General features: G+C 43.9%; 2 protein-coding genes across 3 annotated transcripts in view; both read right to left on the bottom strand.

Moving 5' to 3' along the window:
* hibch (3-hydroxyisobutyryl-CoA hydrolase) overlaps positions 1 to 8,723 on the bottom strand; it is a 50,730-nt gene extending 42,007 nt beyond the window's left edge. Inside the window, exons 1-6 of the mRNA XM_063213503.1 lie at positions 8,603 to 8,723; positions 8,138 to 8,180; positions 7,735 to 7,866; positions 6,825 to 6,909; positions 5,942 to 6,022; positions 5,724 to 5,776 (exon numbers count right to left, since the gene is read on the bottom strand). Coding sequence (XP_063069573.1) covers positions 5,724 to 5,776; positions 5,942 to 6,022; positions 6,825 to 6,909; positions 7,735 to 7,866; positions 8,138 to 8,180; positions 8,603 to 8,634 — 426 coding nt within the window. The 5' untranslated portion in view covers positions 8,635 to 8,723. The remainder of the gene's footprint in view (positions 1 to 5,723; positions 5,777 to 5,941; positions 6,023 to 6,824; positions 6,910 to 7,734; positions 7,867 to 8,137; positions 8,181 to 8,602) is intronic.
* Positions 8,724 to 10,547: 1,824 nt separating this feature from the next.
* LOC134461624 (uncharacterized) lies at positions 10,548 to 13,833 on the bottom strand. Of its 2 annotated transcripts, XM_063214516.1 has the most exons (5): positions 13,674 to 13,833; positions 12,935 to 13,106; positions 12,710 to 12,904; positions 11,457 to 11,615; positions 10,548 to 10,833 (listed from the first exon to the last, which is right to left on the bottom strand). In XM_063214516.1, exons 1-5 carry the CDS (start codon positions 13,825 to 13,827, stop codon positions 10,653 to 10,655), a joined length of 861 nt encoding a protein of 286 aa, XP_063070586.1. In that variant the 5' UTR covers positions 13,828 to 13,833; the 3' UTR covers positions 10,548 to 10,652. The 2 variants fall into 2 exon arrangements, with proteins under 2 accessions (XP_063070586.1, XP_063070585.1); XM_063214515.1 differs by having other exon boundaries at positions 12,710 to 13,106.
* Positions 13,834 to 14,532: the final 699 nt, after the last annotated feature.

The raw sequence follows: 14,532 nt of genomic DNA, 5'->3' as shown, positions 1-14,532 counted from the left end.
CAGGCGGCTTGCCGTTCAAACGCCAACAATGATCCACTATACACATGCTAGCTGTGCTGGGACTACTGTCAACATGCTAACTGCTCTGTTGTGGCTTCTATCTCGCGTCGCTGAAAACTACGTCACGGCCCGTTTCGATGTGATTGGTTGAAGTAGTACGTCACTCTTACCTAATTTCTCCAATCACGTTCGAGCTAGAACAGCAAGGTTACCACCAAAATTCCAGATGGATGATAATCCATCTGCGCGAGAGTCAGGTTATCACTGACCCACCCCCATACTTCACAGTGGGTATGAGGTGCTTTTCAGCATGCGCATCTTTCGTGGTACGCCAGACCCACTTAGAGTGTTTGTTGCCAAAAAGCTCAATCTTTGTCTCATCTGACCAAAGCACACGGTCCCAGTTGAAGCCCCAATACCGCTTGGCGAACTCCAGACGCTTGCGTTTATGATTGTGAGTGAGGAAAGGTTTTCTCCGTGCATGCCTCCCAAACAGCTTGTTGGCGTGTAGACAGCGCCTGATGGTTGATTTGGAGACTTTGTGACCCCAGGATGCTACCATTTGTTGTAATTCTGTAACAGTGAGCTTTGGAGATCTTTTGATTTCTCTTACCATCCTCCTCACTGTGCGTGGTGGCAAAATAAACTTGGGTCCTCGTCCAGGCTTGTTTACCACTGTTCCAGTTGTTTTGAACTTCTTAATTATTCCTCTCACAGTGGATATGGACAGCTGCAGTTGAGTGGCAATCTTCTTGTAGCCTCTGCCTGACCTGTGAAGGTCGACGCACATCTGCCTCACTTGTATGCTGTGTTCCTTTGTCTTTCCCATGTTTAAGAGTGGATAAGAGAAATGGCCTCGGTGTCACGTCATATTTATACCCCAGGGAAACAGGAAGTGATGAATTACTAATTAAATGTTCCTACATACTCTGGTAAACTTTGTAAACTACTGTAGAAATGACAGAAATGCTTCAATTATATTTATTTCCTGGGAATTGTTAAGGGTGCCAATAATTGTGGAACAGGTGATTTAATGAAAAATAATTATTTTTTAGTCAGGGATTTTTTTATTTTCTTACAATTCATTTGAGTTGAAGGCTACATTTTCCTACAATTTTCAGTGTGACAGTATTCTTCTGCAATAAACACTGAATTTATTTTAAGGATTTTAACACATCTCAACCAGGGGTGCCAATAATTATGGAGGGCACTGTATGTATGAGGGGCCAATTGGGAACCGAAAGAGTCAGCTCTACATAGTAAGGAGAGCCAAAAGAACCAGATCTCAGAAAAGAGCCAAAAATCCCATCACTACCGCCCTAGGCCATCCCATTACTCACTCACATACACCGAGGATAAGGGGACTGACCTCACTACTACCCTCCGCTCTAAAGCCCAGCCGCCCCGAGATTTATGGCCCAAAAGTAATGTCCCAAAAATAAACCCTGGCCTGGCAATTGTGGCCAGACAATCACCTCATTTAGCATCCCCGTCTGACTGGGGGGGAGCTAAAATAAAAAAAACAAATGCATGTTTGGACGCTTGAATTCAGACCATCCCGGCAGGCCAACTTTTAACCACACAGAAGATCAAGTGATGATAATGCGCTTTCTTGGCCTCAATATTACATTGTGATTTTTTTTAATGAGGTCTCTTTGAAGAAGTCAATAAGCAAATGTTGGCTCACAGAGGCTGACTGACATATTGTTTTCAAACTCCAGCTTAGTATCGTAATTGCTCATTTATTGAAGTGACAGAAACAAAAGTGCAGTGGGTGTGAAACTCGTTTGGTCCATGGTCTTCCATTGCTTCCAGAGTACCTAGGACAGGGCTATTCAAATGGCGGCCCTGGGGCCAGATGCGGACCTTGGACGGCAAGGTTCTGGCCCCCATAAGCCCCTTAAAATACAGAATCCTTTTTTTGGAATTTAGAGATAAAACTACGGGTTCCGTATCAAGCTGAAATGGGACAGGGGACATTAAAATGCAGTAAATTACATCTAAGAAATGCTAAACTTTCTGGGGGCGGAGCCCCAGACCCCCTTCCTTGACAGTCGACAACGATAATACATACGTATAGTCCGGCCCCTTTACTGGGAGGAATTTGAAAAACTGGCCCTCGTTGACATTTAATTGAATAGCCCTGACCTAGGACATTAGTGCAATTTTCTGGATGCTACAGGTGTCATGGAGTAACAAACGAAAGCGTGTTGACCCCGACTATGGCTCAAACGGATAGGGTGAGGGTGAAACGCAGAGGGTGCTTGCCGATCCTTCCCTGTTTCTCTGTCACTACTTTCCTGTCTCCTCTCAAACTGTCCTATCCGATAAAGGCAAGAAAGCCCTAAAAAAACATGCAACTCCTTGCTGGATAGACACACTCCACTTTGATGATTCTGGTCGAATAGTTTTTCAATTCACATTTCTTTCTGCTGTTTTAATTGGAACAGCATGGGGAAGGATGGAATTAAAAAAATGTTTAGCCTTTTTATTATTTTTCAGACAGGACAGAATGAGAGAGACAGGAAATGAGTTGGGAGAGAGGACAAGGAAGGATTGGCAAATGATCCGGACCGGAATTCTCTAAAGTTTGGTAGAAGCCATATTGCGTGGGGGCAAAAAAAAAAGCACAAACATAAAAGACCCTAACATTCTATTATCATGACCGAGTTCCTGTCAGCTGCACCTTCCAAAGGACTGAGGGTCACTGTTCAACAGCGCATGACTCCACTATATCAGAGCAATTACCCACATGTTACAGGTGTCAAGCTATCATATGCAGCCAGGGTACTGCAGGAATAGATAGAACATACACACTCTCCATGACAGTGGCTGCACAATATATATCGAAAAAGTATCGAAATCGCAATATCAAGAGTGACAATATGCTTATCCCGACAATGACTTAATTATCGATGGTCAGTAAAAAAATGTATGCTGTCCAATCACTAGCTGAATGTCAACAAATGTGCGAGAAGCCCACCACGACCAAAGCCGCGCCCCCCATACAGACCAACAAATTAGTGACAAGAAAAACACTTGGCTATATTTCTAAATATCATTATCAAAGTATTGCATGCTGATAGCATTGTTGATAGCATAGTATTGCAGTCCTACTCTCCATCTCAGTGGCTGCTGGAGTATTGGCTAGCCAGGCAGCTCCATGATGAGGTGAGGTGGCTCGTCTCAGACAGACTGATGAAGCAGAACGAACAGTTCCCTCCGCCTCCACATCTCAGTCTCACTCACAGATACAGTCTCACTCACAGATACAGTCTCTCTCTCTCTCTCTCTCTCTCTCTCTCTCTCTCTCTCTCTCTCTCTCTCTCTCTCTCTCTCTCTCTCTCTCTCTCTATCTCTATCTCTATCTCTATCTCTATCTCTATCTCTATCTCTATCTCTATCTCTCTCTCTCTCCTGCCTGTCAGACCTAAGCAGGTCCACCTGTCCGAGCCCAGCTGCACCTCCAGGGGATAGGAAGACAAACGAGCAACACCAGCCCCCCCTGACACAACATGGAGGAGTGGGCTCTGGTCTGGAGCACAGTGCTCCACTGGGTCTTACTCAGGGAGTGCAGCCACAAGAACAGCAACTGCCGCAAGCAGCACTAGAAATTAACTTTGTTTCCCATCACTAGCCAACAGTAATCGCAACAGCGAAACATTCACTTGCCATCAGAAAAAGTGGCTAGGAAGTCTTGGTCATCTACCACCTAAACTGAATTTTCATCAGCATTTGGTCGGTTGGGTGTAAATTTAGAGCCCTGATCATATCTCAAACTGTTGAAATATTGTGGTATGTTTGGAGTCCTTGGTTCAGTACTCAAGTCCTGGAGTCCTTGGAGTCCTGGGTGCAGTACTACTCAAGTTATTTCTCCTTCAAAAAAACGAAAAGCCTATCTAGAAAAAGACTGCATAGGGGGCGCTGCGGCGCAGTGCGCTAAGCCCTCCACATTTGGGCTTGCATGCCCACAGGGACCCCGGTTCGAGTCCGGCCGGGGTCATTTCCTGATCCCACCCCGTCTCTCTATCCCACTTGCTTAATGTCACCATCTCAGACTGTCCTATCAAATAAAGGCATACACACACACACACACACACATATATGTGTGTTGATTGAGTGAACTCATGACCTAATAACCAATTACTGCAGGGCTGTAGTGTAGTGTAGTGGAGTGGAGTATGGCAGAGGTGCATTTCCCCCCCTGGACGACTCATGGCAGAGGGACCATTCTGTGTAGTCTTCTATTCTATTCTATTCTGTTCCTATAATTTGTAGAGTCAGAAAAGAGTGTTCAAACAACGGCAAAACCCTCTCTAAGGTATGTAATGATGAATGCATGGTGCGTGTGTAAAATATCTGATGGCCGTCCGACACCAAAGTGTCTGCTTTCACACAGAATGACCAGTAACAGAGAGGTCCACAAGGTAATCGGGCTCAGACACTGCCCTGCACTGCACTGCACCTGCGGCAGCATCAAACGCATGTGCAAGCAAATGCCTGTGTCAGTGGGAAAATATGGGGGAAGGTTCCAATTCAAATTCTAGACAGGTCTATCACAGTAAGTGAAAAAAATGAGGGGGGGGGAGAGAGAGAGAGAGAGGGAGAGGGAGAGAGAGAGAGAGAGAGAAATCAAAGCATGATAGCAACATGCTCTCCCATGTCATTGCACATCCTGACCAATCAGCGCCCAGCGGAGTCTTAATTCAAATGAATGTAGGATGTAGAAGGGACAGTAGCAGGAAAACACCGCTCTCTACTGCCACCCGCAGGTCGGCTGCAGAGGGGATTATTAATCCACACTGTGTCACAGGTTACGGTATCCGGATTACAGACGGGACATTTTCAAATGTACGTACAATATGCAGGTTAAAAAATATATAATTCAGACATATTTGCAGTGATTCTTTAAAAGAAATCCACTCAATCATCTATTTCCATTCAAATATAGAAATTTCAGAACATACAAAAGTATCACATAATCAATAAATCTGAATTTGAATGCCATGTTACACTAATTTCACAAAGCAAGATGTTGTGTGCCCCCCAATCAATATTACACAATTACATCCGTGCACCTGCAAACATCTGTAACTAGACAAGTTTAACTGCAGATCATGTTCACAAGTTATTCTAGCATGGGATGCATAATCCCAGCCAGATTTATTTCAAGACATTCTACCAAGATAGTCCTTTGTGAATCTGGGAAATTTAGTTGAGTCCATCACATTCAATGATTAAATTAGAGGTGGCCTGCAATGCCATTTTGAGTCATCTTGTTTCGAGTATGCTCTAGAGACCTTATCCTCTCCTCTTATATTGGCATCAACTGTTTTTTGTCCTCAAAGAGCTTAAGTGCAATGAATGGAAACATGCTTGGCTTGATTGAGGATTTCATCTTCCCTGATGCGAGAGCAAAAGAATTTGATTTGCTGACATGCTCATTCAATGCCATCTAGAGGTTGGATAGAGAACTACAACTGGAGATTTTTTTAGTAGCAGTCAGGCAGTGCAACCACAGCTAATACCCACCTTGTATTCATTATTCAATAAATTAATTATTAATGGGTAATTAATGTACAATCAGATGATACAGTAAAAATACTAAATACTGTAATTTAATGCATACAATTGTGGCATTTACTGTGGTTGCACCACCCTGAAGTCTGGTACTAAAAATGTCAATGACCCAAAAAAATTTTAAGGTTTGAGTCTTTACTTACACCTCCCATTGTGATTCCATCAATCAGGGCGACGTATGGCTTTTTGTAAGTACCTAAAACAGAAGATGCAATTCAACTTGTAAATGCCAGGGATAATAACTGGAAGACCAGAAAACAATAAAACAGACTTGTTACACACAGACTTGTATACGTCCACCATATTGCCGGTGGATTGGTATTCATCAGCAAGTCATGCTGTAAGACTTTTTCGAACTCACCAATCTTGTAGTTCAGCATGTATTCCTCTTTGAAGAAGTCGTTAGCGTTGGGATCCCCCGCTTTGCCAGCATCTGTTACAGCTGAAAGAAAGAACAAGAACTGCATGTCAACGTTGAGTGCTTTACAATATGCGACCTTGCCTCCTCCACTTGTGCTTGTCTCCTCGCCCCACCTCCTGGCCCCTCCTCCATGGAGAAACCGATAAAGTTTCCCAGCCGTCAGCCTAGCCACAACAACTTTTGAGGGACTGTTTTTCATTCACCATCCCAATGGCAAATGAGAAGAAGGCTCAATTGAACTTTTGATATTGAAATATAATGCTGTGGTCAGTGATGTCATCATGACATATTACTTCCTGGTACGAGGAGACAAGCACAAGTGGAGGAGGCAAGGTTGCATAATGTAACGCACTCATAAACACACACACAACCATGTTCAGGACCATTACTTCCTGACAAGAGGTATGTGTGCCACTACAGCAGTGGTGGGCCACGAAGGTATTCGTGTGGTATTCCAAATGGGCCTTGAACGTGTGTGTGTGTGTTTGTGTGTGTGTGTGTGTGTGTGTGTGTGTGTGTGTGTGTGTTGCTCTTGACTATTTATTGAGTTGTATTGTTGATTGGGTCAGAGGTGGGCCCTGAATGTTTGTGAAAATGTCAAGTGGGCCCCAAGTTGGAAAAGATTGGGAACCCCTGCACTAGAGACACGTGATGTGAGAACACTGGAGGATGTACTAAGAACAAATGCATGGAGCATAGTCACATTGGCTACAAAAGGTTTTACTCATGACAAAACCAGTAAGACTCAAGACAAAACAGGTTGTGAAACGCTGTACTGAACAATCATCACATGACTGGTAGTAGCCATGTAGTTCAGGCTCACCTCTAATATCGCCACCTGCACAAAAGGCTTTGCCTCCTACTCCTTCGATAATGACAATGTCTACGCCTGAGTCCGTTTCCCATTTCTGTGGAAGATGTAGAAACAGTCACAGCTTAATTGCAGTCATGGGTAAGTGGTTAGGGAGTCAGACTTGTATTCCAAAGGTTCGACTCCCGACCCGCCAGGTTGGTGGGGGGAGTAATTAATCAATGCTCTCCCCATCCTCCTCCATGACTGAGGTACCCTGAACATGGTACCGTGCAATTTCATTGTGTGCAGTGAACACTTGTGTGCTGTGGAGTGCTGTGTCACAATGACAATGGGAGTTGGAGTTTCCCAGATGGGCTATAAAAAAAATACAGGAAACGTCTAAAGCAATTCACAATGAAAGACATGAGGGTCCTCTTCCATATGAAATCAGACACTTTGGGTCCGACCGGCACAGATTTTACGGAAATTTGAACTGAACTTGATTTTCTTTGTCTGCACTGCCTGTTTTTGCCAGATATGCGTTAAAAAAAAATCTTTATTTTTCACACACGCAAGCGCGCACGCACCTACACCTTTTATGTATGCATCCTTTGAGGAGGTAAAACTCAAAGAATTTTACTCTCTTATGCGCCCATAACGCCATGTAATAAAAGAAATCTTGAATTTTAACTACTTTGCCACCAAAAAAGCACACAAAGTTTGATTTAAATCTGTGCCGGTCGGGCAGCAAAGTGTCACATGAAATGACCCCCATATTATCACATGAAATGCCCCCCATAAACAATACAGTGTGCAGGGAGGATGGGAAACACAGAAAACAATGCACCAACATGAGTGAAGGTGAGCAAATGGATTGAGCAATAACGTCCACTCACTGATGGACATACGGGTGTGTATGAGGGTGAGGCTGGGGTCTTACCTTGAGTTGTGGATAGATGTGTTTTATCATGTTGTGGTTGAGTGCGTTGAGGGCCTTGGGCCTGTTCAGGGTGATAACGCCAGCATTCCCCACCCTCTCCAGGAGCACCTCTGACCCAGCATGACTGGACATCTATAGTGCAGGAGGTGACAGATTAACCCAACACTTGGGTTAGTACAGAATCTGGTGCATGACCTTGTGAATATATGCGTGGTGAATATATGTGCAAATTGTGTGTAATGTCTTTATGTCTTCTTCTGTATTTATGTATGCTACTTGACACCTGAATTTCCCTCGGGATAAATAAATGATAGTCTACTACTCTACTCTCTATCTTCTCAAAACCGTAGCTTCTGATTGAATAGAGTAAGATGAGAGTCGATAATCAATGCATACAACTTACCATATGACCTTGTATCCTTTGCAATCTGCAGATAGATCTTAGTCTGCACATGACAGGAAGCACACGAGAAGATACATTTTCATTTAAGATCACAATCCAATGTATGTAGTCGACAGCAGGTATGATGTTGTTACATCATACACTTGTAAAAAAATGAGGTGAGGTGTCATTTCTTCTTCATTCACCCAGTTTCGTGAGTTTCAAGCACTGTGGTATGAAAAAAGTGAACTCTAAAAAAGGCAGCTTCTTTCACACGCGCTGACAACAGTAGAGGCATAATCGTTGGCCAGCGTGATTCATAAATAAAAGCAATCATTGTAGTGCTCCCTGGTCCCTGACACATCTGCAGTCACTTCAACACATTCAGCTGACTTGCAGCGACGCACGCTTAGTTTGCATGCCTGCTGATCGTGTATGACGAGTTAACCAAAGTTACCAGGTGAAAAACAACAGATGCGTGCTTACCTAAATGCAGATTTCAAGACTGTTATTGACATTGTGGAGTACCGTGTAGGATTTTAGACAACCCAAAGTGAGCCCACACTGTCCTGTTTTGTCTTCCGAGCAGAATCAAGTTACTGATTGGCTACGCACAGTGCGTAATGGGGGGCGTATGAGGACGTCGGCACCACCGAGGAAGAAAACGAGTGGCATTGCTTGGTTCATCACGCTATGCTACCACCTTGAGGGTATTAACGGTACAGCATCAATAGGAAATGAGAGTCATCACAGAACTTTCTGATTGGACTCTGTGGTGGAGACATGACTCCCAGTCCCAGCCCAGTCCACACTACTTTCCAATTTCAATATTGCAATTACAAACGGTTGGGTTTTTACATGTTAATTCTTTTCTATTTGAATTGGAAAAACATAGAGAATTCATATCAGAATTTGAAAGCTGAAAGTGAAAGCCCACCGGGGAAACTAGAACACCCATTGGCATAAATTGACACAGCACTCCTCGGCACACAAATGCATACTGCACACAACAAAATTACATAGATATCAGATATTCATTAGATATTCAATATCAACACTGGCATTACAATCAATCAGTCTTCATTAAACTATTCATTGTAGCTTCTACAACATAACAACTCTAAAAATATTTTATAAACTTTCACCAACGTGAATGCAGGGGATAATGCAAAGCAGCAGTTTTGTGGGAGTGTTGTTTAATCTCATCAAAGAGTTTTGTCCATGATTCCAAAAGCCATGATATATCCTATCTCGTGGTTCTATCTGTTCTACTAAAACACTGTAGGCCCGCCTATGTCTGTTCCTGGCGAATGAGGTTGGCATCCTACCACTCCTTTTTCTCAGTGAGAGAGCAAACAGTCAGGACCGCTGTCAACTTCGGCTGAGCCCAGGAGAAAGTAATCTGAAAGCCCTCTACACTCAATACATATAGGCCAGTGATTCTCAAAGTGGGGCGTAAGCCCCCCTAGGGGGGCACGGAGGTATTGGAGGGGGGGCGCATCAAGTCAGAAGGTTTTTCTTTTTTAATACTTTTCTGCTTTGCCATTAAGTAAACACATTCACTTTACAATCACAATATATTCATTAATTTATTCACCAACATTTAGAGAACATCATAGGCCATATAAGTGTATATTAGGCTCTAATAAACTTTACGATGGCCTATTTATTTGTATTTTCGAAACCATTTTGCTCGGGGGGGACCTGATTCTGCTCCTCACCCCTCTCCCAGGGCCTGGGACTGACCCATTTGCCGCCCCACCCCTTGCAATAGTGTAAGGCAGGGCTTTACATTTTGAAGCCAGGGTGTTGACATATGTGACATACTACAGATCAGACCAAATAAGGGGACAAGGGCCACCTGGGGGGCTGTGAGGGGGTGCTAGGGGGCCGCTGCAGGTTTATAGGAAAAGTATAGCAACACAAAACAAATAAATGAATAAATTGCTAAATTAATGTACACCAAAATGAAGCAAAATAAGCTTAACAACATTGCCCTTAGTTAAGAACTGCATTATTACACTGCATCTTTGAACATTACTACTATTATTGCTATTTTATATATCCCATGGCCCTGCCTCTCAGACCTAGACTATGGAAAATTGTGAGCAGGAAAATAATATGGCACAACCCATGTAAGGGAGCCCTTGGCTGCAATATACCGGTATATGGGAGCCTTAGCCTACCATGGTAAAGTTTGGGAACTCCTGCTTAAGACAATATTGCATAATATGATATATGTTATTATATGATATATGATATATGATATGATATGTTATGATATGATATATGATGATATATGATGATGTGATATCTCATGAGGATAGAAGTGTGATATATGATACTGAAAATATCCTGGTTAACTGCAGTCTGAGAACAGAGAACATTGCAGGTAGTCGTTCTACATAAATAGACGCATGAAAAATGCAAATTAACACAAAACTCAACAATTTATTGGGTCATGTGCACGGTCAGACAGAATGAAACAATGAAACAGTATTTTAAAATCCTTTACGCCCACAATCATGCAACAAATCTATGTTTGAGTAAATGCAAAAAGTAAGTGCATTTCTTGATTATCATATATATACTTTATAAATCCAAATAAAGCATGTATGGTGACAGAGTAAACTGGAGGCAGTTGCTGAGATGAGCCTGCAGGTGGCGCTCTAGTCTGAATCCGAGCTGGTCTGGCTGCAGGAGCTCCCACCAGAGTGCTGCAAGAGAAGAGTATTATTTTTAAAAGTGAAACTTAGTTAGGCAAATATACGGTCGGACAAAGGCAAAGTTCAGTAACTACATTTGTCAAAATTGGGTTTCGACAGGAAATGGTCTTCATAACACCTCAAAATCTTATGGTCTAAATGTGTCCCGTTTTAGATACATTGCTATGTCAACTTTGCTGTAATAATTTGCAATTTCCACCCTAATACAAATAGTATGAAGGCCCTTTACTCCGTTTCAATGCTGGTGTAGTTATTGCACTTGAAGGGCATTATTTGTCTTAGATATTGGCATAGTTATTTTCTTTGAAGGGCAGAATAGTCAACTGAGGGTTTTTTTTCCCAGTACATTGATTGTAGGATAAACTCTTGCTGAAGTTTCAGTCATAGCACAAAGCTTTTTGTTGGGATCTGAATTGAGATTGAACTAACACAATCCAAAATGAAAGCAATGATGAGAATTCGTCAACAATCTGCAAAATCTTCTTACATCTTACTTTTTTAACTTTTTTATTATTAGGCCTACTAGGCTACATATTAAGATATTATTAATACATATTAATGGAAATGAACACAGATTCTAATCAATGGCAAAGACCAAAGAGCCCCTACTGTACCTTTCCTTTCCCGTGCCTCTTCTTGCCGTGCTTCCTCTTGCCGTGCCTGCATTTGCAGCGCTTGCGGCGGCGTTTGCCCTTGCCCTTCCCCTTGCCGCACCCCTTGCCCCCGTCAGAGTCGGAGTCACTGCCACTGGAGGAGCTGCTGCTGCCAGAGTGCTGCACGTAGAAGAGAAGAGAAGAGAACACACACATGATGCTCCTACTCAACCTATTTCTCTCGCACGTGTGCACGCACACAAATGATGCTCCTTCACACCCTCACACCCTCACACACACACACACACACACACACACAAACATGCGCGCGCGCACACACACACACACACACACACACACACACACACACACACACACACACACACACACACACACACACACACACACACACACACACACACACACGCACGCACCCACACACACACACACACACACACACACACACACACACAAGCACGCACAATGCTCCTTCTCAACCTGTCTGTCTGTCTGTCTCTCTCTCTCACACACACAAACATACGCGCGCGCGCACGCACGCACGCACGCACGCACGCACGCACGCACGCACGCACGCACGCACGCACGCACACACAAGGATGCTCCAGCCCTAGTGCCGGATGTAGTTTATTATTACAACAGCTGCAGTACTTTATATGGGTGATTAGCACCAGAATTTGCATTCATATTTTAAAAAATGCACATGAGTGAGAAGGTATAGGCTATAGCAATTCTAAATGCATTCCAAAGGCACAAGGAATAACAAAGCATACCTGGCAATAAAAAGTAGCAAAGTAAACATGACCATTCTAAAACGTGTTTGATTAAGAATGCATTAGAAAGATTAGAGGTCTGCACACTGTAACTCCGCTTTGAAGGTTTAGTCAGGTCATAACCTACAGCGTTTCGATCCAACAGGGCGTATGTGCCTGAACGTTGTATGACCTGAATAAACTTTCAAAGTGGAGCTACAGTGTGCGGACTTCTTCTCTTTCTACTGTCAAATACGCCTTTGTCCAGCACCTGGCCTCAGTGTGGTGGGATGTGCATACTCTTACTCTTATGATGGTTAAGAGGGCAGACCTTGCAAAGCCCCGGCCCCCACATTTGGGCTTACATTGCCCACGGGGACCCCAGTTCGAGTCTGGCCAGGGTCATTTCCCGATCCTGGCCCATCTCTCTCTCCCAACCATATCCTGTCTACTCTCACACTGTCCTGTAATAATAAAGCCCCCCACCAAAAAAAGAAGGCATACCTTGCCATGTCCATGTCCATGTCCATGTCCGTGTCCATGTCCGTGTCCATGTCCGTGTCCGTGTCCGTGCCCAGGTCCATGACCGTGTCCATGTCCGTGTCCATGGCCTTGTTGACAACATGCTTGCCCGTGGCCTCCATGCCCGTGCCCGTGCCCGTGGCCGTGCCCATGCCCTCCATGCCCGTGGCCGTGGCCGTGGCCTCCACCATGCCCGTGGCCGTGGCCTCCACCATGCCCGTGGCCGTGTCCCCCGCCAGAGCAGCAGGTGGAGACTGGCGGAGGGCAAACCGGAACCGGCTGAGCGATATTCCACCCAGAGCCAGGGGGGCCCTGCGTGGAATATCCCCCTGGGCCAGCGGGGCCCTGGTTGGGGAACATACTGCAGCTGCACTCAGACCTGCAAACAGAAGTGAATAATAAATCAGCTAAGATTAATAAGGGAGGGGGGGGGAGGGGGGGGCTTAAGACAGGCACACCCTTTGCACAGCATAGAGATAGCATCTAACCAGTTGGACATGTTCTTGCCTAAAAAGATATGCGACTGTCTGCCTGTCAGTTGGACATGTTCTTGCCTAAAAAGATATGCGATTGTCTGTCAGTTGTGCAAGAATCTGTGATCCTTGTACATGTACTACGACAGGAATTCCTGTTAGGTCCACTTTGTGAAGCCCATAAGAGCCAGACATGAAAGCCTCCTTTTGTTGCCGTCCCTCTTTGAAATCCTAATGACAGAATTGTGCACATTCTACGAGTTTAATCGGGTTTCACAGCTGAAAAAACACTCTCTCTATTAGAAAGAAAAATAGTCTAGATTACATCATGTGAGAGAAATGCAACTCTCAACTCAAAAAATCTCCCAGATTTGTATAAAAGAATGCAATTGCCGTGCTATGAACTTGTACATTGACTATGTACAATGTCAAAACATTAGTTTGAAATGAGATTTAAAAAAATGGATACTTACAAGGTGCAGGATACGAGTTGTGTGTGCCAGGTGGAGAGCAAAGCCAGTTATAAGCACTTCGTAACGCCCCCTTCCTGCCTCCAGCCTGATGACTGGGTGTGAAGTTTGAGAGGGTTGAGGGCTGTAGGAAAATACCCAACAGCCGAGTTGCCATGGTAGCGGGAGGATGTTGAGCAACTTTGTTTTGTTGATACAGTCCACAATGTAGGGATGGGCAATTTATTTGGCCAAATGGCCACATTGGGTTTAGAATATTTACAGAAGGACCAGATACTGTATTGCAGGCAACTTGCCTATTTCAATAATAACAACGCTGTGTGTGTGTGTGTGTGTGTGTGTGTGTGTGTGTGTGTGTGTGTGTGTGTGTGTGTGTGTGCGCGTGTGTGTGCGCGTGTGTGTGGTGTGTGCTGATATAACTTGCTGGCTATTTAGCATTTACCAAGTTCTGCACATTGCGATGAAATGTTTTTCAATAAACACAGTAGCGTAGGCTTTCTTGGCTAATTTGTAACACACAAGACCCCTGTCTTGGGTTGCCATTTTAAGAATGCTGGTCGAGAATATGACTTTGGATACAAATTGTCCGCCTTGGAAAATCTGTCGCGGGCCAGATGAAATGGCACCCTGACCTTAGTTTGCCCAGTCATATCTCAAACTATTGAAATATTGTAGTGTTCACAACCCTTACACCTCGTTACAGTACTCAAGTTATTTCTCCTTCACAAAAATAATATCTAGAAAAAGACTGTATAGCCTCTTGTTATGTTGGTAATAAATGGACCATTGTATATCCATTACATATGTGTTCTGATCATTGTTTCCTTGTATGAGGTAATGAACTCACGACCTAATACCCAAT

The sequence above is a fragment of the Engraulis encrasicolus genome, chromosome 13 (genome assembly GCF_034702125.1).
Source record: "Engraulis encrasicolus isolate BLACKSEA-1 chromosome 13, IST_EnEncr_1.0, whole genome shotgun sequence".
In the NCBI taxonomy this organism is placed as follows: domain Eukaryota; kingdom Metazoa; phylum Chordata; class Actinopteri; order Clupeiformes; family Engraulidae; genus Engraulis; species Engraulis encrasicolus.
The sequence above is the reverse complement of the archived record's forward strand: the minus strand, read 5'-3'. Positions and strand labels throughout refer to the sequence as shown.

What these genes read in the sequence shown, in the direction of transcription:
- LOC134461624 (XM_063214515.1), bottom strand. Translation starts at nt 13,827, where the DNA reads ATGGCAACTCGGCTGTTGGGTATTTTCCTACAGCCCTCAACCCTCTCA. An exon ending in CAACTCGTATCCTGCACCTT is followed by an intron (nt 13,107 to 13,673) that starts GTAAGTATCCAT and finishes TTCTGTTTGCAG; the next exon opens with GTCTGAGTGCAGCTGCAGTA. An exon ending in AGAGGCACGGGAAAGGAAAG is followed by an intron (nt 10,834 to 11,456) that starts GTACAGTAGGGG and finishes CTTCTCTTGCAG; the next exon opens with CACTCTGGTGGGAGCTCCTG.